The 27,964-nt window shown below is 42.0% G+C and overlaps 1 protein-coding gene across 2 annotated transcripts in view; it reads left to right on the top strand.

Annotated features, from left to right (window-relative positions):
* Window positions 1-27,964, top strand: part of SHANK2 (SH3 and multiple ankyrin repeat domains 2) — a 318,926-nt gene that overhangs the window by 285,167 nt on the left and 5,795 nt on the right. For both annotated transcript variants that reach the window (XM_086748644.1, XM_086748645.1), the window contains 3 exons: window positions 13,964-14,094; window positions 15,270-15,381; window positions 16,513-18,922. In XM_086748644.1, coding sequence (XP_086604770.1) covers window positions 13,964-14,094; window positions 15,270-15,381; window positions 16,513-18,922 — 2,653 coding nt within the window. The remainder of the gene's footprint in view (window positions 1-13,963; window positions 14,095-15,269; window positions 15,382-16,512; window positions 18,923-27,964) is intronic.

The following is a 27,964-nucleotide window of genomic DNA, read 5'->3' as shown; positions in this document are numbered from 1 at the left end:
CACTCACGACATCGACTCCTTTGATAGTTTCCAGCATCTGCAGTGCTTCTATATAGGAAGAAGGTTTTCTGATCTTCACCAGACACTGTATTTTAGAAGATGAGAGCAAAAGGCACCAGGCTTAATGAAGAATTCCTCAAGGGTATCCTTGTAAGTAATTGATTTGCAATACATATTTGAAATTCTAATGAGATAGCAACATAATAATAAGATAAAGGTTGTCATCAGGTTGTCATTTTGCACAAGCGTAAAGCAGTGACTCTGGGTGGAATTTGTGAAGTATATGTGTGAAAAAATATGAGCCCCATCTTTCTGCTGATGTAGCACGGTTACAACTCATGGGGACTCCACCACAGTCTAAGAAGGATTAGGATCATGCCATATGTGCTTTTAAAACACTTAATAAGAGAAAAGTGTTTAAAGTTGACATGTTTCAAGGCGAACAATGCTAACCCTCTGTTTTCCATGGAAAAAAAAATTGGCACCTAGCTGGCAATGCGCTGATTAGCAACTTTTGGCACAGAATCTTAAATTAACCGGTAGGACTGAACACTTCTCCAAACCAGAGTCTATGTTACTTGAGGTGGGCAGCTTTAACTAACGTTTTTAAAAACACTGGGAATCCTGAGCAGAGGTCGGTTGGGTCTCTGTGTGGGTGTTCTCCTCATTTACACTAGTATTATTTTGAATTTATCAGCTTATAGTTGAGTATGTAGCGCCCTTTCATGACACTTGTTTTTCTTTACTACAGGACAGTAATCAAAAAGGTTTTCAAAACCTTTCTGCATCAGCCACACAAGACAATGGTATAAAAGAAGTTGGAAAAGGAATTGTAAGTGTTAAAGAAAACGTGGGTTTTGTAGCATTTTGAAACAGACAAATTAAATATGTTGGCCTACGTGAGTGTCACTTGCTATACTCAGATATTATTAACTGAATATCTAACCACATATTCAAAATCATGAGTGCTTGAGGAACAGTAGAAGTTGCATGTGTTTCCCAACATGGTACGGTTAGGGCAGTGGAAATCTTTCAACACTTTTAATGTGTTCTCTCTCTTTTTCAGGAACCAGGGAGATGAAGGACTTGTCTCCCTCATCTCAAATCTCCCTTTGCTGCTATTTTTTTTTTTTTTTTTCTTCAAATGTTCACATACTCATGTTAATTAATTTCTAATATAATTTAAAAATAAATGTTTTTAGATAATTCATCATAGTTCGTTTGGTTTTTCCCCTCGGTGTGGAAGCACGAGAGTAAGTGTAAGAACAGAGAAGGCTGCACGTGTCGTAGGTCCTCCACCTTTCTTTTTGTTTTCTTTCAGTTGATTGTCTTTCTTTTGTGACTAGGACAAATTTTCAAATGCTGTCTCTTAAACAGAATATGAAATTGCCGCTTAAATTCCACCTGGCTTGCAGGGTAGGAGTGGGTATTGACTATATTCTCTGCTTTGTTTTTGTTCTTAAACAGAAACCACTGTTAGACAATGACCATTCCTCTTTCAAGGTAGGCCGAATTGTAAGGCTGCAGGATTGCAGGTGCATTTTTAATGCCTGTATAATTATTTCATTAATTGAACATACTGTTAAAGAGCTGGTACTTGAAAATTGTATCTACAGAAAGAATTTGAGCATATCAGTTGTCTGCCTTCCTTAAAATTGCTTTTGATGGTGTGATTATAATATGTAAATGTCACTTATATATACTAATGTGAAGATATTTTCAGCCCTGGAAACACGAATAAGACTTTATTTCAAGAAAGTTTTGATAGTTCTTTATTGTGAACACATACAAATCATTTTCATAAATCCTGTAATGGCTTTTATAGGTACTCAATGTTAAATGTTTAATTTTAGTCACTAAACAGGTTTTATGTTTTACTGATTTATTCTACATAATTTTCCCTTTTTTTTTTTGCATTTTAGTGTACTTTGTAGAGTTTACAGTATCCCAGAGAACATACAAGTATTTTTACTCAATTTTCATAGAAGGAAAGTGTTCTAAATGGTTTATGTTTTCACTGTATTGCAAAGCACTTTTGTTATTTCCTCATTATGCTAACTGTTAAAGTATTATTCTCTGCCTATTGTTTGCAGTATGATAAATATGTGGTTTTGGCACTGTGTTTTAAGCACAATCTTGCAAATTGTTCATTTGGGATGGAGCTGGAAGACGTTAATTCCAGATTAAAATGTGCTTGTGGTGGCAGATTTATGAGGATTAGCCTAATTGTCTAAATGAAACCTCAAATCATTCAATTTCTGTATATTTTTTAAACTATAAATTTACATGACATAACTGTAGGCTGATCTTGTTGTTTCTTTCCTCTAAATATGATCATAAACAGCAAACTTGGATTTAAATCTTAACCTTTAATATTTTTACTCTGAAACAATGCTTCAGCTAAGGTTAGTCTTTCAATTCCTAGCATTGCATTGAAGGCCTAGTTATACTTTACCTACTTTGGGTCTTTGACAATTTTTTTATACATCTATTCCTATTTGAATAGCTACAAAGGAAGACTTGAGTTTTCAGTGGACGTAGCTAATGTAACGGAGATCTGTTTTTAACCATCTGCAAGTAGGAGTCAGCTGTTTTTCCCCAGAGGAAGTAGAAATCTGTTCATCACGTACAATGGCTTCTACAACAACCCACATTTTCATGTGAACTTCTGTAGTCTGATCAAGCTTTCTTGTGAAATCAGTAGGTTCTTGTCTTTCTGCTACCACTTCACTAGTAATGGAAAGCCGTTCTAGAATTTTGTTCATCCGCTTCTTTGAAAGTGTTGTCCACATTCCCATATGTACCGTTTGCCCAAATTGCCCTCTACATCGTTCCCCCCACCCACAGACATTTGCCCTGAAGTATTTATTACATTACTTCCTTACAAAATAAGCAGGGCACGGTCTTTTGCATATATGTGGGAAGTGACAAAACTCTAACAGGAATGCAATGTAAATAAGTGCACCTACTTGTTTTAAATGCCTTTTTTTTTTTTCATATATGCAAACTTATAATTGTAGGCTTAATTGCTCCTGGTCTTTGTGCTAAAAACAAGCTACATAAATCCAATCAATTTTAAAAATTAATCCATAAATAAAAGCAACACCACAGCCATACTTTTATGTAGTTTAAACAAATCTCTATGCATTTTTAATAAGCATCTGTAAAGATACCCCTTAAGATTTAGTACCACTTGTGTAACTGATTTTTGCAGATTATTGACAAGGAAACAAATTTTTTCAGGTAACGAAAGAAATTAAACTAAACTTGCAAACTCATATATAGGGAAGGCGATGGATCAAAACATGTGCATGTGCGGTACCTGACATTAAGGGCCGTGTGCCTAGACCTGTTGACACCAAGGAAGAACGAATGTCCTGTGTTCCCACCACTTTTCAAAAGGAAAAATACATGTGCCAAATATTTGACTGTGGTTGACTGCAGATGCTAGACAAGGTGGGTGATACTACAGCATATAGGTGCAATTGGCATTGTATGAAGTTTTGCATAACTGATTGCGCCCGGTACAGTTTCTGTCTGTATCTATCTTAGGTATTTACAAGGCATCTGTCACCTTGGTACCTAAGCAGTTTGAAAAATGCACCCACCCCAGGAGGCATGATGCAGATACAGGCAGAGGCCCAGGTCCAGAGCAGCAGAGGCAGGTCCCAGGAAGCTCCCCAACTGTGTTACCGCTGTTGTTGAGCTCCTGGCCCACTTGTTGTGGCCAAGGAACATCTCCACCTACCTGTCAGCAGGAAGACGGTACCCCACCCCTCACGTCCAGCTCCACTGGTGGGGAACCTGGAAAGGAAAGATAATGGAAAAGGCAACGATCCAGTAGCAGAGGTGAAACAGAAATGGTGGGATTTCAAAAGGAGGGATTCTTAAAGAGCAGCACATCTCAGGGGAGGGATCAACTGCCAGTCCAAGTGGCAGGTAAGGCACAACACAGGCATAAATCTCAAATAACCTTCAGTGAACAAAAGTTAAAGAAATACCTCTGATGTCTCTAAAGTTTGTCTGTATCCAAAGCCCTGCTCTGTTCTTGGCCTCTGTCTCAGTCCTCTATCCCTACAGCTGAATCAACTGTTCAGTTCTCTGTGTATCTCAACCCAATAATTGCTACAATCCAAAATATGTCTAATAACAGACTTAAAGGACTCTCACTGGTAACAAACATTGTGGTGCAAAGAGACAGCACGGCATAGCAGTGCTCCAAAATGGTGGACATATTCATGAAACTAAAAGCTGGAATGATCCAGGCTTCTAATCACCATGTTCAGAACAGGATGGGGCAAACGGCAGATGACGAAAGATGGAGCAGTTCTCCTGTGGCCTCCGGGAGCAATTGCTGATCTGCCACATCAGACCAAGCTCTGTCTCAGCCCAGTGCAAACACCCATACAGGCAGCCAGCGATGGGCTTCGCTGCAGAGATGGAGGACCTATCTAACAGAAGGGAAAGGAAGATAGCCAGGACTTTGGTCACTAGTTACCGTTACATGGACCGCTTTAATAACAGATCTCATTTTTTCTTGGCTGGTGTCACTAGGTATAAGTATAAAGAGATCTATAAAAGACGTAAGTGACCTATTTTGCCTGTTAAGTCGTATATACCACTGTGAGCAAAACGCTGCCTGCAGGAATGGTGCGTGAGGTGGGAACAACTCAAAAGATTAGAGAATCTGACCTCTGGCCCTTGCTTCACACCTAAGGAAGCCAGCTGTGCTTCTTTGTACCCACTGTACTTAAAGCTTGATTTTAAAAGAGATTTTTTTAAACCAAATTGGCAACCAAGTGATATCAACTGTGTTGATATATAGCTCAATCTATAGCCAATTCCCACTTGGCAGTCTTAGTTCCCTCTGTTTTTTCTTTTGGAAGCCAACACTTTGCCAAGGAATTGAAGTAGAGGCACTTAGTTGAGGTAACTCTTTCCGCCACCTTCAACCCTACTGTCAGCAGCTGTTCAAACCAACCAGCCTCTTTTCTGGCCAATAAGGAAAATTTCTGGCCAAACCAAGTTTTTCCAGTGTCCCTACTGTGGCTGGCACACCTTTTCCACAGCACCAACCTAGCCACTGGTGCAATCCTATTACCAAGATCCAGTCTGAATTTAGGGCGACCTTTGGTCATCAAGGAATGGGTTTATTGGGCAAAGACTGACACGGTCAGCAAGGTGGTGTCAGCCATTGACCTTCAGGCAGTTTTCCCATGATTGCTTTGTAGTGAACGGAAGCTTGTGTAAGGCCGTGCCTGTAACGCACCCTCGGTTTCCCCGTGCCCTACGTCAACGCTTCACAAAGTTTCCAGAAACCAGAGTTACTAAAGTCGTTGAACACTTTGGTATGAATAATAGCAGTTATGAATATTCCTCCTTTTCATTGCTAGTTGAGTTAACAAACATATCCTAAAACCTGTGAATGTATTCATTATTCATAAGTATTCGCCAGTAATTTCCACAATTAACTTTCTGCCCATGGGTTTTCACAGACTGTTTGCTTGGACTCTTTGTCATTTGTGTTATTGCTCACCTATGCCAGAGACTGTTCTTTCAGCTCTGAAAGGCTGAAAATACTGATTAGGAGGATGGCAAGTGGTAAATTTTCATAGAGAATTAGGAACTTTGCAAAAATTTATTATGCTGTTTCTGAGAAACTTTTATTTGGAAGCCTCTGGCATGTGTGTAAACATGCACAAATAACAAAAGTGTTACGATCCCCTGAATCTGAACAAACTAAACTCAGTGAAACTATTTACAGAAATATTCATAAATTAATGTGGGGTTTGGAGTTTTTTTTTATTTTGTTTTGCTTCAGTTTTTGGCTTTTAATTTAGTTTGGGTCTATTACTTACCAATTTCTAGGTGGGGTCTGTTTAGAACACTTATCAGGAAAGTGGAGCTTTCAGATACGGGGAATTTTCTGATGATGTGTCAAAAGAAATACAAAGACATTTTGTATGACCAGTGGCTCTACCAGAATGAATATATATATGATCCCTTCTCTTTCTCCGATTCCATAGAATTTAACTGAAACGTGTGTTTGCTATGTGTGGTAAAAATAGGTCCCCTGGTTTTTTGTTCTTTTTTTTTCATGTGTACTCAAATAGGAAAATGCTGAGAAATAATTTCATGGTCCTACACTGTAGTTGTCGAGGGAGATTTGTTAATGAAGGATTGCAGCTACGGCTGAATTAGGCAAAGGGGGAGAGGAATTGCCAAGAAGCAGTTATTACAGTTAGGTTGACATACGGTCCCTTTCAAACCTCCATGGAGTGGAAGAGCCAATGATTGCATGACAGTTTGTCCCTAAAATTCATTTTCATAAGGAGCTCATGCCTTTTTACAAATACGATCTCATCCTCACTTTCCATAAAACATGCAACTGGACAGTCCAGCCAGACACAGAAAGAATGTGAATACTTTGAATGTGAATACTTTGAAGTAGGGAATATGCTAAATGCACAAATAATAGCTATTATTTTAGCATTTAAAAAAAATCATAATTCTATTAAGCCACACAGAATCCCTTTTAGAGCAGTGTAATGTCAGAGGCACTGGGGTGTCGAAATGATGAGTGCCACATTAGGGTAGACAGGGACTGATATGTAGGAGGAGGGATCCTTGGGTCTGTCAGAAGGAGCTTGCATTTAAAACCATATTTTAAATAAAAATCAAACAAAAAGAACCCTCTGGTTCATAAACAGAACCAGAAGTATCATTTAACAGGACCTCAGCAACACCTTCCAGCTGTAAGCTTACAGATTCAAATTGAGACCTGAAGAGCAGCATATAAAGTATTTCACAGAGCAGAAATGAATCCTTAAGGAATAACATTTTTCACGACGGGGATGCCAGAGCGTAGGCATGCCACCCGGCTGGCCTTCAGACCACTGTAGCGTGGGCAGCACAGCCAGCCAGCTAGCAACGCTCAGCCGCCGCCGTCCAGGTCGCAGCCTTGCCGACAGCAGCGCTCCTCTCACGTGTCCCTTGCCTGAGTGTGAGGAATGCAGCCTCTCTGGGCTACCCTACGGCAAGATGTTAGCCAGACCGCCCCAGATTAATTTCTGATGACCAAATTGTCCCCTTCAAAAAAAAAAAAATTGGGCTACTATTTTTTTTTTAATCTGAAGCACGGAAAGGGTGAGAGTTACAGTCACTGACTTGTGTAATCAAGAATGATGTTGGGCAGATCACGCTCTACTATGAGCCGGTGATAGCTGCGGGTGCAAGAATCTTAGCCATTTCTAGTCTTTGGGAGTGCATTTTCTGTAGGGGAGGATTTAGGGTAATTACATACATAATATCCTCCTTGTTAACATCTATGAAAATGCCTCTTTGCACACCAAGCTGCCACAGGGAAGCACTCGCACCCCGATTTCCACCGTGTGCCCTCAGGCAAGGGAAGAGGTAGCCAGGGCAGGGCAAAACTCAGTTTATTTTCAGAAGACAATGAGATCCTGGCGAGCAATGCCCTCAGATAGCGTTACCTACTGTTTGGAGAAAAGAACAAGAAAAATCTGGCAAATGTTGGGGAGGGCATTGCTCGCGGGATAAGTGCTGTGGCTGGCCGCCCTCGTGCTGCTGCAGTGATTTGGGAGAGAGCGCGCTGGGGGTGGGGGTGACGTGAGCCGTCGGACAAAAGCGAAGATAGCCAGCAGTGCTTCAGAGCAACAAAGGGCTGCCCTCAGCCAGTGGTGGAGCACATCTGGCACCCCAGGAAGCTCAAGTGGACCCTTGGCCCTGAGCTCGTCCCAGGGATTTCTGACTGGCACCACTGCAGTGCATAGGTGAGCTTTTTGATAGGTTCACTGACATTTCCTGTCACGGTCACGATGAGGTGAATGGGTAGTTCCTGCCTTGGGATGCAGCACGGCTGTGTGTGTTATGGGTACAGGACAGTGTGCATTTATACCAAAAGCAGTTAATAACGTCAACTGCCACGTGCCCAATGCAGTCACTAAACTTTAGTCCGCCCTTCCGTTTGCCCAAACACATACACTCTGGCTTCCCAACTGGCTTCTTTCTATGTGTTGTCCAATGCATGTAGATACCTCCATCTGCCTGGCCTCAGATACAGTGGTTGTTGCTCCTTTATTTGATTGCCAGATGTCACTGGGGAACAAGATGGGGAGGTTCCTGGATCCTCGGGGCAAGCTGGCCGTCACCGAGGGAGCTCGCCGTCCACGCCGGCCGAAGAACAGGAATCTTCGGTGCCTGCCTCTGACGAAGACTCACCGGCCAGGACCACAGAGAGCTGGCAGTGGCCGTTGTCCTCGTCTGAAACGCACAGCAACGTTGGGGAGGATTTTGAGGGATTTCAAACGCCAGCGCGGACTCCGGAGTGTACCATGGACATACAGTCTCCCGGGGATCAGTCACTCAGTAGGACTCCTCAGTTTGAAAGTGACTCTCCTGAGGAGGAGGGAAATGATGAAATGAATGAAGAGCACCGCGGTGTTGAGCCTGTCCCTAGGGATCGGGGTTGGAGAGGGCAGCCCCAGCTAACAGAGGGAGAGAAGCTGTTGATGGAAACCAACAGTAGGATTGTGCAGCTGCTGGAAAATATCAAGAGGGAGCATGCACAGTCCATGGGTCTCATGTCGCAGTCCATGGGCCGTATGGAGCTGCAGCTGGGCATTGTGGCTACCTCCACAAGAGCCATCCATAACTACCTGTCAGAGATTTTAGCTTTCCTCAAGCAGCCAAGGACGCAGGTCCTTGAAACGCGCATCTCCCAAAGAGCCACCCCCCATGTCGAGTTAACTTGTGCCTCGACATGGACTGGTGAGGACGCAGTGGCATCCTCCACTGTGTGCTTACCGGGGGCCGAAGGGACGAGCGACTCTCGAGAACCACCGCAGGCCACGCTGCCTTGTCGCAGTGGCCGGCTGCAGAGAGCCATAACCGAGAGGGCCTCGTTGCCCATGCCTACACGCCAGGCAAAAGGGGGAGGGAAGAAAAAATAACCACACCATAGGATTTTTAGGGTTTTTTTTAATGTGCCTGTCCTTTTAATTCTTAGCCATAAGGCCATCGGTGGCAGAATTCAACCATTTCCTACATTGGCTAACATTGTATTCTGGCTGACTAGATTAGTCTAACATTTTGTAGTTTATATTTGCACTGTTAACGATGTGTGCTGCTGGTATTTGAAGAACATTTGCCTCTGTTCTTTCACTTTAACTTCATACGAGCATTTTTTTACTCTGTGCCAGGCATTCATTGCTTTTCTTACAAATACAAGTCATTTCTTGAGGCAGCTGTTTTTTGAGTTTTCTTTCTCCATTGCCCCATCCCCTCTGAGCAAGCATTCTGGACTTGGTGGTAAGTATACAGGTCTTGGCAATACTCGCCTCCAAAACTGTGTTCGATCAGTCTTTGCCTGGTGTTTCTGGCATGCCAGCCTGAGGTGTTGGGGTTAGCCTGTACCGGATCATGATCATTCTTATCCTCTGTGGGTCTGACAAGCTCACTTTCTAAGACCCTCGGTGGAGCTAATCCACATGTCTTGGCTATGTCGTACGATAAGTAATGTTGCCAGGATCATACCTCATATTTATCTTTTGGGGCCTGTATAGTGATGTGCCACCAGATCTATCTAGGCACCTGGCTCTCATTTTCAAAGTTCCTTTTATGATGGATCTGGTGGTTTGACGGGCAGCATTATAATTTTTCCTCTGAGAGAGTCTGGGGATTTGAAACAGGAGTCGCTAAGCAATGTGTTCTACGGGGATAAGAGCCATCTCCTGCAACCAATCTATTAGGAGGAGACCGTCCCCTGTAATTATCACAGATATTAATTATTTAAGAAAAAAAAAAAAGCCACTTGCCTAGCAGCCAGACCTCCTGAGAATGTAAAAGTCATGACATGCTGTTGGGTACTGTGCTACTATGTCTGTGATTAAGAGCTTTTCATCAGAGACGACCTACATGCTGATAAAATGCAACTCCTTTCTGTGCCTTTAGGCCATCTAATTTCCTGAGGGCTGGCACCCTGAAGCAGAGCACGGGTGCAATTGGTAACCCACAGGGCAGATGGAAACGCACTTTGCAATAAATTATTTTATATCTCTTGGTGCTGCCTCTCTCGGGGGAATTTAATATAGTGGCACTCAAATGGCTATATGCATGCAGAGGCATCAGACTGGCTTATACATGTGATATCCCTGACAGTTCTCCGAAAGGACGCTGTTACCAGGAGCCCCATGAGCGGTGGTGACTAATTATCACAGGTGTAGCATGGCTCCTGTGTTTGACTCTCGACATACCATTGTAACTTCTCGTCAAGGTTCAAAAGAGTTTATGTGGCAAAGAAGTGACGAATTCCTCCTTGGGCAAATACTAGAGAGTAATAGCAGGCCTAAAAATCCTCTTCTGTGATGACGACTGAGCCGCGCTCTCTGCCCAGTGAGCCGTAGACTCTTCTTCCCTGTCTTCCCGCGAGACTGAAGTTGTTTGCGATAAAGCAGATAGCGTTTTGTTACTCTACTAGTCAGCCACAAATTGCTCCCTGATAAGTGTGCGTGCGTGCGTGCTTGTGGCTGTACTTGGCTAAAATGACCAGTTTGACGATGAAACGCAGCTGGCACGGCCAACCTCCAACGTAGGCTTTTTCCACTACGGAATATTTCTTCCACCTACATCCAGCTGCGTTCATTTTAAGAATACCGTTGGAGGTGTGCCTCTTTGGCCACACTGTCAACGCACCTCTACACTGGGTGCAAGTTTTTGCGCCCGTTCCGTGGCTTTTTAATACCTCTTTTGTTAACACCATTTGTAAAGGTATCCTCTGATAATTTCCAACACAAGCTTGTAAGGTTCCCCTCTCATTGGTACGAGAAATGCGTGCTGCAGAGTATTTAAGATCACGAGGAGGTTGGGGAGAGAAGCCAATTAGTAAGCCTGACAAATTATTCCAGTATGTGCGGCCTTTTGAACGTGTGTTTCTGGTGCTTACCTGGTTTGCACACGGGTACTGGTGGATACGAGCAGCCTAGGTAAAGGCAAGTGGAAGTTTGTCCCAATATGCTTACGTCTTATTTCTTTGGGATGAGTTTGAATGAAGCTAAATACAATTCAGCCAGTTAATTTTCTTGGCCTAAGTAGCACGTTTGATACTAGAGTGGGAATGTTTTTATTTTACGTAGTGCTTTCACTTCAAAAGTGTGGTGCAGTTGTGGCCAGACGCTAAGATTTTGCCGTGTTCTGCGGGACCCGCCATGTAGCTGCTGCCATTTAGAGTCAATCTCGTTCCACACGCTGGCTGCTTCTGTAGCTTCAGATTATTTTTTTTTTTTGTTTAGTTTTAAAATGACAACCTCCGCTCTACCTTTGCTTTTCTGATCAAAGGCGGCAGAGCAAAAGAAGAAGCTGCGCGAGTGCAGCAGTGCTGCCGTTGGAAATACTCCGTGAGGAACCCCTAAAGAGTTCCTTGCAAAGCAGCTGCAGCTTTAACCCGCTCTCCTCTCCCGTTTCCAAGCGCTTTAGCTAGACCTGGCAAGGCACAAAGCACCGCTTGAATGGGAGCAGCTCTAGAGAAGGACCGAGAACCTGTCTACAGACAAGAAACCGGCTATAAACTTACACAAAACAAAGGGTTTTTTCCAACTGGGAATAGTAGATGGTGTTAAGAATTGGTACCAACTGATATTTTGGTCGGATCCAAAGTTAGGATCTGACTTCTAGTGTTGTCTAGCAAAATCAGTGCAGTTGGAGGGTGTGTATGTGTCATCCCCAAACAAATATTTTCATGCTTTTCAAGTGTCTGTCATAGCCTCATCGCTCTTTCCCTGTAGCTTTTTGTTGTCTGAATGGGTATATGGTTACATGTGTCCGTTAAAAATAAAGGGGATCGGTTCTTACCTGGTTTATTGATATTTCTTGTTTACAGATTCTGAGTACCTAGTGCTTCAGTTTCCAAAACTTCCTTCTTTCTGTATCCTAAAGGCCAGTTGTTCGGCTTCTGGGATGATAACAAGGGTGGGAGAGACTTAACAGGAAATCTCTGCCCAGTTGAAGCTCTTGGTGATAGATCCCCTGAGTACGATGCTACAGTCTAGCCGTATTTTTGCTGTATAGGTCAAATGTTCATGGTTGCACCATTGCTTTCTGATGCCTTTTGCTGAGCAGAAGTGCAGATATTTTTCTTTCGGAAGTTCACAAGTTTGTATTGCAAAGTCTTATGAAATGTGACCTGAAGTTTGTTTTATTTTTGAATGCGTGTGATGATTTTAAGAATTTTTTTTTCCTTTTCTCCTTCCACTGGATGATTTTAAACACACAAAAATAAAAGCAGACCAATGAAAAGAATTGAATGCTAACTTCCATTGAAAAGAAACAGCCACCCTACTCTTGTGAGACAGTTTTCAACAGCGTTCAGCTTCCTGATTCTGCTCAACCTTTCCTTTCCTGCCTGCTCCCTGACCCTCTGTGACACTGAGATATCCACTTCTGGGACAACCTTCTTCCTCACCAGAAGGCTAAAAGTTCTTCCCTCTCTTCTTCTCCCATTTAAAATATCCATCCTTGCATCAGCCAGATCTCCTGTGTAGGAGGGATCAAAAGCTCTTTTCCTCCTGCCTTATTCCCATCCATATCCATATCCAGGGCCCCGAGTGCGCTGCTCTCCAGCGAGAGGTAAAATCCCCCAATCCAATGCTTGACATAGTAACACAATCTCTAGAGCATCAAAACCCTGGGGTTTTTTAGCTCTCCAGTGTACTAATGAAGTAGCTATCCTCATTTGCTGGAGCAAATAATCAATCGTTTGGGAGACGGATCTAATTGCTGAAAAGTAACGTTGCTCTGACTCACGTCGTGGAATCCTAGGAGCCAGGCTAAGCTATTTCACTCACAAAAATACCACAGGCTATGTAACTAATCCTTACTTTGGTGAAACTTCAAAGGAAAAGATGCTAAATTAACATAATACAGTGAAGTCTGTGCTTTCTTGGGAAAGCAAATGTGACGGAAGGGCGTAGTAAGGAACCCTGGTGGTATGATTAAAGTTTGGATTCTAGGTGCAAAAATTGACCGATTCTGCTGGCTTAGGCTAGTCATTTAATTTCTCTATGCCTTAGTTTCATAGTCATAGAAGTGGCAATAAAGGAGCTGTCAGGCTGTAATTAGTTGATTATATGTTACTTTGAGGTCTTCAGTCTGAGGGAGTAACGTTATATGTTAAATACTGATAAACCTTGTTTGTGAGCAAAGTTGGAGACGGGGCTAAAATTAACACTCTAAACTTCAGAAGATCTTGATTCAAGTTTTCCCTATATTTTACCATCACGTCGTATGGTAGATCAGAATCCCAAATCCAGACGTTGAAGTTCTAGTTCAGATTTGGACTTGGCCTATTTGGTCTGTTTCTGACGCAACGAAATACATTCCCAGACCTCGCAGTTATTAAAAGATAAAATACGCATGAAAGTTCCATTTAAACAAATGATGCAGTTGCTGATGCTAATCCAATAATCCAAGACAGAATAAATTAGGATGTGATTACTTAAGAAGAATAGGCATAAAAGAGCACTTCTGGAGTACTTGTTATTGTCCAAAATATCACTGAAATTCTGATGACTAAGTACAGTCTGCTTATCTCTATTTGAAACAGTGCTGTACAGATTCATTATTTCTAAAGGTCTTCTTTCCATTTCTATGTAGATATTCTCCCTTCACATTTTGAAGGTTTGAAGAAGAGGATTGTTTTTCGAGTCACACTAAGTAAACATTAAATGCATGCAGGCTTAAAACTAAAGCATGCATGTTATGTAGCAGCAATAAAAAGTGCTCGGCTTGCACGACTTATAATGCTCAAGCGTTGCCTTGTTAAAATGCCAAAAAAACTTTTTCTTTGCATTTTTTTGAAAAGTAAATCTCTTCCTTTGACCTTGCAATACTTAAATTTTCGGTTTTTGGACGAAAGATATTTATTTTACTGAATACTTTTATATTACAGATAAGGTGGATGAAATAGTACCAGTTTCCAAGCCATCAAGAATTGCAGACAATGCAACTGTGGACTCAAGAGTGGCAACTATTAAACAGCGGCCTTCTAGTAGATGTTTTCCCTCAGCTACAGATATGAATGTGAGTGGTAGCTATGAAGTACTGCTTTCGTTTCCGATACTGATTGGAGCGGGTCTTTTGGCAGCATAAACCAGAAATCAATTTACAAATGTTGCTTTATATACTTATTTTACTTTTCATATCTTGTAACTTGAAGGTCTACTCTGCATTTCCAATAATGCTTTTTTAACAGAAGAGTCTGCATACTGCTATTATACTTTTCTCGTTATATACTTATATTTATTTTGAGACATCAACAAGATTGCTGCCTCAGCGTTGTTCAGACAGATGTGTACTTGTTCTGCCTGTAATCTGAGCTGGTGAGACACCAGTGAGTTCTGAACTTGAAGGTGTCAGTAAAACACTAAACGCAAGCCAAAAAACTTTGCTGGAAGTCGAGGTGTGCTGCTTCAGTTTTCAGAGTTAGTGCAGCCACACGATTTCCACTTGTGTGAAGTTGCTTCTACTGCAGGTTTTTATTATTCCTAATGGCATATATAATATCTTGATTAAATAATGCATGATGATGATTTGTAAGGGAAGAATTGACATTAATACGATAGCACGTATTAAAAATTTAAACTCCAGAACTCTGAAATTGGATTACTCAATTGCAGAATTTGCTCTTATGGATCTGCATGTGAAAAAATAATTGGTTTTATTTCAGTTTAGATGTATTTTCACATTGCCCGCCCCTCCAAAAGGATCTCTGAGATGCTGACTGCCAGTGTAACCTTGCGGAAGACACCTTGTGTCTGTGCAAGGCTCCAGTAATGGGTCTGTTCTTCAGAAGCGAAGAGCGCATACAGCTCGGTGCAGAGTGAACGTTAATGCCCATGCGGTGCCTGGTTAGGTTTTTGGAAGTGAGTGAAACAAAATGCAATTGCTCATGCTTAGTTTTCTTACGTCTTTCTTCGTTTCTTCACAAAACGTGCTGGAACATGTTGCCTTGTAAATAATTCCGACTAACTCCATTTACAGCTGGTGTCATTTTATGAACGTGCAAAGAACACCTAGCTTTCCCTTTCTCTTCTCCCCCTTTCCGAAATAACACCAAATTTGTTATTTTCCATAAGATTTCTAAGTAAAAGGGGTAGTGGATTACCAGATATGACAGAAGAGTTATTTACATGTGAGAGAAAAACGTGCATTCTTTAATGCTTGTGGGGTTTTTTGTTTGCTTTTTTTTTTTGTAGTCCATGTATGAGAGACAGGGTATTGCTGTGATGACGCCCACTGTACCAGGGAGTCCTCAAGGTCCTTTTCTGGGTATACCTCGGGGTACAATGCGAAGACAAAAATCTATAGGTAAAATACTTCTCATGTATAGTTTACTTGTTCATTAATCACATACTTTTAGTAACTTTGCTTTGTTCTGAAAAAGTATTTCTCCAGCACTTTACCTCAGTGGCTGACTGCTTAAGTTTTATACAAAGTTCATGGAAAAAGAAGTTTGTGTGTAAGATGCTATAATTTCCACCTTCTGCTTTGATGGCAGTAGGCAAGTACTATGGAATGATAATTTGATTCCTTTCTTTAGAATCCTCCCTCTGATGAGGAAAGGCAGTGAGAAGGGAAAAAAAAAAAACAAACAGGACAAGCCCTTTGCAATGCTTTACCTAGGGCAAAATGTTATTAATTTTTTCTTTGTTATTGAGGCAAAAGTGTTGTAATGCTGTGTAGTTTACAAAGAAATCTCTGTTGACCAAATGGAATAAAATTCACCTCTTTTTTCATTCCAAATGATGACAATCAGTGATTTTACAAAAGAGGGAAAAAAAAGAGCAGACCAAATTTGGACTTGCTTTGTTCTTAATAGTAGTCTTAGTAGTGCTGTTTACCAATTTAGAAATGCATTATGCTGGTGTAAAATTAGCATCTATATTCTCCCAATATTACCTACTTTATTTATGTTAAAAGCCGTATTTGTAATAATGTAATGCCATCTTTTGAAATGAAACAGTATGATTTTTTTTTCCCCAATAGAATCTTCACAGTCCCCTTGCTAAGTTTCAAATGCATCTTAAAAATTCATTCGATTTCTAAGTTGCATTATTGTATGCATTTAGAGAGTGCTAGAGCAAGGCATAAGCTACTCTTCTGCACAAAATGTCTTCCCTGTTCAATAATTTTCAAAGAAAATGTGCTTCTCTACAGCTACCTTGATGATACATAAAACCAAAACATTTGCCTACACATCAATGATTGGTTTAATTAAAATTCTGTAGCATCCTTTTTAATTCTGGCACCTGGGTCTCTGGAAGTTCAGCAAGAAAAAATGCTTACGGTAGGAATCAACCAAAAGACCGCTTGTGTAATTTTGCGTACGTCTTATGTCATGTGAAAGGCACCCTGGTATTTTAGGTTGGACACAGAAATAATGCAATGTTAGGGATTCCAGTGGAAGACTGTGTTTTAAATATACTTTCTGATTTTTAGGAATAACAGAGGAAGAACGGCAGTTTTTGGCTCCTCCTATGCTGAAGTTTACTAGAAGTCTTTCAATGCCGGACACCTCCGAAGACATCCCACCACCACCACAGTCCTTACCTCCTTCACCACCGCCACCTTCTCCCTCTCTGTACAACTCTCCCAAATCCCCGACATCAAGGAGCTATGGAACTATTAAACCTCCGTTTAATCAGAATTCAGGTTCAAAAATTTCTTTGGTTAGGCCTGAGAACGTGGGAACGATGATAAGGGACAAAGGGATCTATTACAGACGAGAACTGGACCGATACTCTCTGGACTCTGAAGACCTGTACAGTCGGAGTGCCGCAGCTCAGGCAAATTTCAGGAACAAAAGGGGTCAGATGCCAGAAAACCCATATTCTGAGGTTGGGAAGATCGCGAGCAAAGCCGTTTATGTGCCAGCCAAACCAGCGAGGCGGAAGGGGATGCTGGTGAAACAATCCAACGTTGAAGACAGTCCGGAAAAGACCTGTTCTATCCCAATCCCGACAATTATTGTGAAAGAGCCATCCACTAGCAGCAGTGGGAAAAGCAGCCAAGGGAGCAGCATGGAAATCGATCCTCAGTCTTCAGAGCAACCCGGGCAACTCCGACCCGATGATAGCTTAGGTGTGAGCAGTCCGTTTGCAGCAGCCATTGCCGGAGCAGTGAGGGACAGGGAAAAGAGGCTGGAAGCAAGGCGTAATTCTCCAGCCTTCCTTTCCACAGACCTGGGAGATGAGGATGTTGGACTAACACCACCAACACCACGTGTGAGGCAATCTAAATTTACTGATGAAGCAATGTTTAGCAGTGAAGATGGATTTAGACAGCTTATGTCACCGTCGCCAATTCCCGCACCTCGAGAGCCTGAAAACCTTTTTAATAGCAGTGAACCCAGCAATCAAAGTGATTCAAGGACATTAAACGCTTCGTCCAAAACAAAAGGTACTGAAAACAGTACAGTGGCAGCTAAGTCCACAAATGCATCCAGCTCAGATAATTACGTTCACCCGGTCACAGGAAAGCTGTTAGATCCAAACTCGCCGCTAGCCCTCGCTCTCTCTGCCAGGGATAGAGCCATGAAAGAACAAACACAGCAGCTTCCAGGCAAAGGAGACGCTGTTAAGGCTGACCTTAATAAACCACTTTACATCGATACAAAGCTGAGACCCAATATTGAAACAACTTTTCCTGTTACAGCTACCGTCAGTAGGCAAAATACTCGCGGCCCGTTGAGACGGCAGGAGACCGAGAACAAGTACGAAACAGATGCGGGGAAAGAAAAGAAAGCTGAGGAGAAGAAAAACATGTTGATAAACATAGTGGATACTTCACAGCAAAAGTCAGCTGGCTTGTTGATGGTTCATACTGTGGACACAGCAAAGTCAGATGATACGCCTGAAGATGAAGAGGAGAAGACAGCTGAAATGGAACCGAACCCTGAAAACCCACCAGAGGGGCCAGAGGGGAGCGAGGAAGCGGAAAGTGAGCTGAACGTGCCTGCTGCGCCCGAGCCACCGGCATCTCCCTGCAAAACCATCGTGGCAGCGAGCTCTGTCGACGACCCCGTCATCCTGCCATTCCGCATCCCTCCACCACCCTTAGCATCCGTGGATATCGACGAAGAGTTTATTTTTACTGAGCCGCTACCACCCCCCTTAGAGTTTGCCAACAGCTTTGATATCCCCGACGACCGCGCAGCTCCCGGTTCAGCTCTAACAGACTTGGCGAAGCAAAGGAAAAATGGCACGCCTTCACCTGCACCCTTTGCCCCCAGCCAGTCAACAAATTCCTTAGACAGTAAAAAGCAACCGGGTCTTTCAAACTGTTTGCCTGCCTCCTTTCTGCCACCCCCTGACAGCTTTGATAACGTCACTGACTCTGGGATTGAGGAGGTAGACAGTCGCAGTAGTAGTGACCATCACTTAGAGACAACCAGCACTATCTCAACGGTGTCCAGCATCTCTACCTTATCCTCGGAAGGGGGTGAGAACGTGGATACTTGTACAGTCTATGCAGATGGGCAAACATTTCTGGTGGACAAACCCCCAGTACCTCCTAAGCCAAAAATGAAGCCCATAATCAACAAAAGCAATGCACTTTACAAGGATGCGCTCATTGAAGAAACTGTAGACAGCTTTGTTATTCCTCCTCCCGCTCCGCCCCCACCTCCGATCAGCGCCCAGCCCAATATGGCTAAAGTTGTTCCCCAAAGGACATCTAAGCTATGGGGTGACATGACGGAGGTGAAAAGCCCAATTCTCTCAGGCCCAAAGGCTAATGTCATTAGTGAATTGAACTCAATACTCCAGCAAATGAACAGAGAGAAATCCTCAAAGCCAGGGGAAGGATTGGAGTCACCTACTGGAACAAAAACTGCAAGTCTCAGTACAAGGTAAATGTCATTAACCAAATAATTTTCTAATAAAGACTTGATTTTTTTTTCCATCCCTTCACTAACTTCCCCTGTAAATTGCATAGGTTAAAGAAGAATGTACTCTTTATTGTACACATTGTCTATGACAAACAATTTTACAGAGGGGAAGGGTTTCCAACATTGTCAACGTTTCTGAAGGATAAGAGTTTTAGGAGCTTTCTCAGTCCTCCAACTTCAGACACAGTTTACACAAACCTTTCAGTTGTTTTGATGTGACTTACTTAGATTTATTTTTAAGTAGTACTTTTCTCTTTTAAAAAAAAAAAAATTTAAAATGTGGCAACAGTTTAATTTTTCTTCAGTCCCATAACTTATTTTGGCTTCAAACGGGTTAAAAATTGTTTTTGCCCAGGCTTAGTTCACATTCACTCTGCAATGTCATTTGATTCACGCCAATGCCTCTGATAATCCCCTTCATCACGAACTATAAACCTGTCTGAGAAAAATCACTCATTGAAATCACTTTGCGCTATTCACGTTATTAACTAAAAAGTTAATTTAGCATCTCTACCACTTAGTATTATGAGCTTTACGTTCTTGCTTTCTGTTGTACGTGCTTGTTAGCGAGTAGTCTGTGATGTTTACGGGTTCAAGGATGTGGCTCAATTCTCCCCGGTAGTGCAGAGCAGTAGATTTGCCTGTAAGTGGTTTGCAAAAGGTACTCAAGTTATAAGTGACTTACAGTAGCCAGATGTAGTCACATTTGGGTGGAATATGGATGTAATATCGTGAAATCCACGCCTATAAAAAAAAAAAAGGTTATTTTCTTAGTTTTATTGAGAGCCTAAGGTGTTTCTTTTTGCGGTTTGGCCTTACATACAGCAGTTAAATGTGTCTTTCACTGAAGTGTTGCATATTGTTTGGCCCAGACTGCTCCACAGAAATGCCTTTTTTTTTTTTTTGCAGAAATGCAGTGCTGACTGCTTTTTTTTTTTTTGAAAAAAAAAAAATCTAAGTAATTTTTTATTGGAATTATTCCGCTGGGTAATAACTAACTTGGCCTTTGAAAAACTACTGTTCTTTGCATGCATAAAGATAATTTGTTTTTAGGGAAAGGGTGGCTCTGTTAATTGCAAATGATTGCTCATTCAAAAAATAGTGTGATCAAAAGGCTCAAAGTCAGGTAGTTGTATGATTATAATTTCCTGCAAGATAGAAGTCATCAAACCGGCAACGGAGAGAGGCACGGAGGTTATACAGTTATTAGAATGAAGAGATGGAAGAAAGACACTGAAATTCTGGAATTTCTGTCAGTGGCACCTGGCTAAACACAGTGGGAATTGAGTTGTCTGTACAGGGAAAGCGTTAATGCACAAGCGAAAAAAAAAAAGAATGAAAATTGTACAAGAAAAGCAATGTGTACTGGCTGCCTGATGAAGGCAATCTTTAAACAAAGTGAGCCCAGCAACTGAACACTCACCGTCTGGGAATACCTCAGGCAAGCATAACGTCAGTACTTGTGCGCTCAGCTTGACTTGACAAAGTCTTGTCTTGCAGATGGCTCAGTTTCATTTCATGTTATTTTTCTTATGACTTCAGGAATGCTATCTTTCTTGTTAAGCCATGTGAGCACGTTGCCCCTAGTTTCATGTGTATAATATTAATCATCTTTTATATTTTAACTGATAGTTATTGCCGCGTTACCGTAGAGATCTTTAGCATCCCTGTTTTATTAGAAAATAACTGAGGCTAGCAACTACAATATGCTGTAAATATGTCAAAGTATTATCGTTACTGAGAGAAAAAATGAAAAGTAGAAGCAAATTGAGTTACATCTTTTTTTTTGTGAAGACATTTAAACAGCTATAAAGGCTGGGGAAAAAAAAATTAAAACTGCTTTATCACTTCATTGGAGAAAAGCAAACTATCATGTAAGGAAGAGTAGTGCCATGTGTGTTACATTTTAGAGAAAGATCTGGCTTGGACAGCGTTAGTAAAGTTACATTGCTTTTCTATCCTTTAGCTTTTTTAATTCTTACGAGTCAGATTTGGCAAATTCGATAGTCTTCATTATGGGATACAGAAACTCAATTTGGAACCCAGACCACACAAAGTATTTTGATGTGGCTGAAATCCTACTTCTTTCCTGAAAAGTAAACCCAAATGGGCCTCTTCCTTTGCAACTAGAGAGGGGATCTTGGGATCCAACAGTACGGAAAGCCCTATGAGGTAATAAATAGGAACAGTTGACGGTGGCATAGGGCAGCAAAACTCTCGGCTGCCATTTGACTGGGGAACAAAATGACACTGCCACAGAATTCCCAGTGGGAACGGAAGGTAAGAGGGCTGTATTTTCTTTCCTTCTGTTTTCAAACATGATGTGATTACACATTGTTTTTCAGTTGAGCTCCAGAAAACTGGAGCTAATTGAAGATGCTAAAAATGATCAGAAAAGGTTACTCAGGATTTCTTTTTTAAGCTAAGGAGTAAATCAGAGACAGTACAAGAGAGCCAACCGTCTACAGATATTAAAAGTACGTTTTAAAAGGTGCTGCAGGCAATCCCTTTTCATCTTCACGTGAGAGATGTACATTGAGAAGTTGACTTGGGAACCAGCGGTGGTTTGTTCGGTGACACCTGTGCCGAGTTCCCGGCTGGCACCTTCCGCTCTCCGAGCTCAGCCGGCTCCACATCCAGGGACGAGTGAGAAGGGATTGGTTTCGGAGCTTCGGTGAAAGGGAGCAAAAGGCTAACAGCAAAATTAATCACAGTGAGGAAAATGCTCCCATTTCTTTTTGTTGTGCTGTGTATGTTTATGCCCTGAACTGTTGAATTAAATTTCTCTCTGAGTTCTGCTCTCAGAGATGCCCGTATAAAAGCGATGGAGGTCTGGTAAATGCTTCCCAGACAAAGGCATTTTTTTTACTGCTTTTACTCCTGCCTTATCTTTTAAAAGTTAAATAAACAGCCTTAGTAGCCAGCTGCACAACTGACATTTTTTTACGCAGCTGTCAAATATGACCAAGGAATTCCATCTTGCCAGAGTTCCAAATATTAAAGCTAACATTTAAATTTTAAAGCTAAAATTCTTAGAGTTTCATGATTTTTTTCTTCCTAATAGCGTCTAAAGCCTAGGACAATCCATTGCAGAGCTTGTAGCCCTTTTTTGTGAGGTAGCTTTAGAAAGGGAGCAAGGAATTTTAGCTCACGGGAAGGAGGGATTCTGCTAAATTAAAGAACAGCTCGTTAACTCTGCTAAAGGAAAAGCGATAAAAAATGAGTATGCCTGTTCATATCCTTCAGCCAAAGAGAAGTACTGGGAAGCGTTATAAATAGGAACATTGTTCACGGGCTCACTTGGGTTATGTTGGCAGCACTAGCAGCCTGATGAAATTTTAAAAAAAATTTATTTGCTCATGGGGACACACATGAAGTTATAGCCCAGATAGCAATCCTAGTTACTTTTGCAGAGCCCGTAGACATATACTCACCACAATTGCCCCATTGGGGTAGCATAGAGGTGAACTAAGGCATAGATAGTCAGGTAATTGCTTGCTACAGAAACTCATGAAAACACCTTCTTTCTATATTTTTGACAAATGAGGATTAGGAAGAGATTGTTCTACAGTACTGAGCAGCATTTCTCTCTCAATTATTACCTTAAAAAATGACCCTGAACTTGCTTTTTTTTTTCTCTGCGCATCGCTTTAGCAATAATTTTACACGGTGTATTTATAGTTTTCCGTGGTTCTTTTGGAGACACTGAGTTTCAAGATTTTTAAATAGAGCATGGAAATGTTTGGCTGGAAACCATCTGCTGCTCAGCGGCAGTGACCGGCCGTGGGATAGGAAAAAGGAGACTGGTAGGGGAAGGAAAAAGAGGAAGAAGCAAAAGGATGTGCTTGCTTACTTTGTACTAATAAAAGCGTTATTAAAGGGTTTCTTCAGAAGGTTCTGGACCAGAGCTAATCCCACTCCCAATTTTGACTATCAAATTTTAAGAATGTCAATTTTAAGAACTTAAATTTAAGAAATTTTGGAGAGTCCTGGTGATAGAGGTTGTTATCTGCTCTGTCCATGTAATCAGGCCGCAACATCCGACCATCACTTCCTCCATTTTTACCCATCCTTCCTTTCAGAAAAGTGAGAGGGTGTTTGCATACGGGGCTCCATTTGACCCAAATACCCAGAACCAAAGCCCCAGCTGACGAGCTCTGGTCCGAATGTGGATATGCACAGGTACAGCGATGGGAAAACCCAGCCTGGGGGAGCCCCGCGGCTCGGCCGGCGATGCTCTGCTGTCAGCGAGCGGAGCAGGGAGGACGGGCCGTGTCACGGCGGTATCGACCACGATGCTATAAATAGAGCGGTGCTATAAATTCGCTTGAGAGGCCACTGGAGCTGAGAGAAGGAATAGGGAGAAGAACTAATGGAGGGGTTTTGATCAGGTTAAGGGAGGAGGGCTCGCTCTGTCTGTGAACCCGGCAGTCGCTTAGCAACATAATGATCAAGTGCAAGGCGGCGAGATCGACTGAATAATGTCAGCGTGATTAACGCAGAACAGAGCCAGTGGCCGCGAAGGAGAAAAAAAACACAGCCCCCAGTGCAAACAGCATCCTTCCACCACAGCTCCAGTGCACTAATAAGGAATAATGAACAGCAACTGCTGCTCCCTGTCGTCACTGTACCAAAACCATCGATAGCTTGGCCATAGGGAGAAACAATTTCTGTTTCAAACGGCGCTTATCCTTCTCCAACTGGGTTTGCACAATGTCCCCGTGGCCTCTGGGGCAGATTGGGCATCACTCCTGGCATTGGGAAATGCACGTTATGAACGTGGGAGTTATGGAAAATGCTTAACAATGCATTCCTCTAGGAATGGCGTAGCAAGTTGTAGAAGTGCCCATGGCCAGGGGTTTTGTCCATTTCTGATTTTATTTTTTTTTTTTATGGCTAGCTGAAAAAGTTCTTATTTTTTCACAAGCAGGTAAGGCAGAACTGAGCTCAGTAGTGAGTCCTGCACAGGGACTGCTCCTACGTTTGGTTTATTGTAAAGCGTGTCTGGCTTTCGCGGATGCTGAAATAGAAATCTTGTGGGATAATTCCTGGATTTTTCAGTGTACTGCTTTCCCATTAGATTCATTTCATGTCGTTAACCGCTTGCCAGCCAATTTCACGGGATTGCTTGCTTTGTCAGTAATTTTTGCAGTGTTTCAGTCATTCCATTTTGTCATTTTTATTTGCTCTCATGACTGCTGTTGTCAGAAGAGGGCCATGCTGAAGTGCCGTGAAGTAAGTGACGACCATAAAGCACAGAGTATTCTATGTTGTACGTTCTGCTGCTTTTTAATCCTCACTCATTGTTCTCGCATTTTAGTGATTTTGGTGTTGACTTCGTTACAAAGTGCAATGTGGATTAGATCATCCTAATCCAGAAATGGTAGCCATTCCAAAACCAGAAATAGGATGTCAATTCCAGCTGAAATCAAACCCACTTTCATCAGAGGAGCATTCAGCAAATGTTTTTATGACATGAGCACACAAGAGCAGATTCCTGAACTTATGTCTGAGTACCTAAATAAGGGGCATGATTTTTTCAAATATGCCCAAATTCTGCTGGATTTTTGGAGGGTGTTTAGGGGGGAGGTGGTGGGATGGGGAGGGATTACTGCAGTTTTACACACTTATGTGAGGTTACAAGTAAAGACAATCCAGCCCTATGAATAATCACACTCTGCTGCAGTCCTCACTGTGGAGTCTTTCATCCTTGGAAGCTGTGGGATTTCCCCCTTTCTCCTCCCAGCTTCTCCTGACCTTTTTGCCCACAGCTTGCCAAGGAGAGAGGGCTGAGGCCAAGTTCTGGCCCTCTGTTCCTCATCAGCACCAGTCCCTTCCGCTGGTTTCCCAGACATTTGTGCCATTTGCGTGGAAACTGCTGGTCTTGGCCAGACTCCCATAGACCTTAGTGATTATTCTTCACTCCAGCTGAACAGGGATACACCAGACACGAACCATTTCTCCATTCCTCTCACTTAAATAACGCTGTTATAAAGCCGCTCTGTATCCTGCCAGTCATCACATCAGCCCTTGGTCTTCATCTTCTCCAAACCAGGCAATTATTGCCTTACTTTCCTACCATACAATTTTCCTTTGACAATCCAAAAATGAAGTCAAAATATTCTAAGAGATGAAGGCAAAATTTTGGGGGTTTGTGTCCTCAAAAATCTGAAAAAAAATTTAATTTCCCACGGTGCCTCTGTGTAGGGACTCATTGGTTCTCAAGATTTTTTTTTTCCTCTGACAGAATGGAAGAGCTTTGTCGGCAACAGCAAATCTTTTGGCGAGTTGCAGGATGAAACAGCTCCCATGAGACCATAATGTGTTTTTGTTTTTGGTTTTAACATGGGAGGCTCCTAGGAACTGTTGCAGCGTGCCGTCTTTCACTGATTTGCTTCTGATATTAAGTTAACAGTAAATTTGAATCCTGCACATCTAGTTCAAAATTTAACAGAATTTCTTGCCTGCTGCATTGATGTCTTTTATACTTGGAGGCCACATCATTGTGACACAGGAATTACATATTGTGATTTTAATATGAGGCAACGGAATGGGCACTGCAATCAGTGCAGTCGTACAGCAGCCCATGTTTATAAGTTACCACCATATGCTGATTCTAATAGAGCAAATTTTACTTAAAATAATTATCAGACTTTTCACCTTTTTGAAATGAAATTTGGGTTTGGGCAGGTTTAATATGGATTTAATATGTTTAGTGTAACAGATTATCAAATAAAGCCTAAGAAATTGCTCTTATTAAAAATCTGGAAAAGCCACAACACGACAAAACCGTGCCTGCTCTCCAGCTGGAATGCGCTTGCTCCTTCTTGACCGGAATACCAATCAACCATAAAACGCAAGACAGCTGATGGTTTCAGGGTTGTATCTGCATCACAGACTGTATTGTAGATGTCATAAATTATCAATTCGGACGCGGAGGAGTTACACAACTACGGGTGGTTTTTCCCTTGGAGTACAATTAGAGTACAGCAGTCTCTATAACATGCTGTAGCTGATATGGCAGGTGAAAGGAGGGGGGGAAAAAAGAAAAGGAAAAAAAATGATTCTTGGAGTTAAAGACTTGGAACTGGAAGCCTGGAAATGCAACTGTGAGCTTCGGCAGACTCGTGTGACCTTCACGAGATGCTGCGGAGCACAAACTCAGTTCTGCAGTTTGCCGAATAGTTTTGCAGGCAGCAGTGACCTCAAGTTGCTGTGGTTAAAACTGGTCCTAAACGGGACGACTGCCGCAGCGGTGAGGACACAGACTGACTCACAGGCTCGTCTGTGTTCCCACGCGTGCAGCAGAACTAATAACTTCCTTGAAGAAGGTGTGTTGCCGTAGGATTAAGTCTGCTAATGTTAACAAAGTGCTCAGAGCTTTCTCACAAAAGGGTTAATATTTATAACAGCTTGAGTACTGATGTGGCTGTAAAATGAGCTTGTATTAAAAACCTCATTATTTAGCTAAAATAAAAAATTTTCTTATCATTGCTAAAATAAAAAAAAATCTTATCGTGGCTAAAATAAAAACAAAAATTCTTGTCATTGCACAAAATAAAAAAATTTCTTATCATTGTTCTAGACATGTGCTTTAATACTCAGTAGTCCTGAACCTATGGCTTGAAAAAAACCAAGATAGATCCTTTAATATTCTTTGTCGCCGTGCAAAGCCATTACTTTGATCCAGGCTGACAGAAGGCAAAGTACAACGTTGCCTCTATCGCTTTGCCCGCCCGGTGTTACTGCCAGTGGGTCTGAGGTGGTCGGGTAACCCTGATCTAAGGAATGCTTAAAACAGGAGCCCACAGCTGGCTTTTGAGGATTTTGTTTCAGTGGCTTAATCTGCCTTCTTTAAAGGAAGAGTGACAATGATTTCCTCAACGAGGTTGGATGGGGAGTCTATGGAAGGAACAATACAGAGAAGATGCAGAAGTGAGTGACAAAGCAGAAGGTGTACACCGAGCGTGGAGCTGTCAGTCAAGTAACAGGAATGATCTTTCAGCATCTAGCATACCAGAAGATAGACTTTCATCATCCATTTGGCATTGCCACAATGGGTGTGAATACAAAACCGTGATTTCTAGTGTTTGCAAGACAGGGAGGTAAAAGGGTCATAGGGAGACATTTCCACATTCATACAAAACTCATCCTGCTCTTCTCGCAATCACTAGGGATGGCATTACCCCAGCCTTCTTCCAAGCAGGTTTTTGGTTGATTTAAAATTATATCATGCCTTATTAAAGTGTGTGGGACTCCTAATTCTAAGTTAAAGCAGGTAGAAATAACTTGCTCCCCTTGCTTAGCAGAATTTAATAGTTTCTTGCCATCGACTTTTGATTTGGAAGAATGCTTAGCTCCATTCCTGGAAGACAATGAGAGCCATTAAGCTCCAAACAAATCACAGGAAACACTCAAAACCTTGCCAAGTGTTTCCTTTCTTTGTTAAATTACAAAGACATAAGTGCTAAAAGTATTGTTCCTACTGTGTTTTAAGTGAAGTGCCGATCTTTCAGCTCTTGAAAAGATCCCCCTGTTCCCATTGAAATATATGGAGCAATTTGTGGGAAATCAGTGGGATTGCTCATGTGTTCTCCAAAAAGTTATTCTTGGTGCCTCTCTAATAACACGGTGTTGGAGCTTTATGTGAATGAGGCTCGCTGTGATACGAGCGTGCTCTGAATCTCAACGGAGCGGTGCTGTAGGTTACCCGGTGCCTGGGTTTGTTAATTCTGTGCCAAAGCCCTAGACGTGATGCAGGGAGTATGTAGCCAACAGGGCTCTCAGAAAGCAAGGGAACACTGAAGAAGGTGTCCAGTTGAGTACTACCAGGACTGCAGTAAGGCTTGTAGGAGAGAAAGGGATTAATAGCTCGTTATCGTTGCCTCAGGTTACATTTCTTCATAGGAGGAGCACATTAGGGTAGATGAGAAGGAAGTGCTGGTACCACCATCTTTTTATTTAAAATTTTAACCGCTCTTCTATATGTAGGTGACCAAAGCC

This window comes from Chlamydotis macqueenii, chromosome 5 (genome assembly GCF_036417535.1).
Source record: "Chlamydotis macqueenii isolate bChlMac1 chromosome 5, bChlMac1.mat, whole genome shotgun sequence".
NCBI lineage: Eukaryota > Metazoa > Chordata > Aves > Otidiformes > Otididae > Chlamydotis > Chlamydotis macqueenii.
This window is presented reverse-complemented; position numbering and strand designations above follow the sequence as displayed.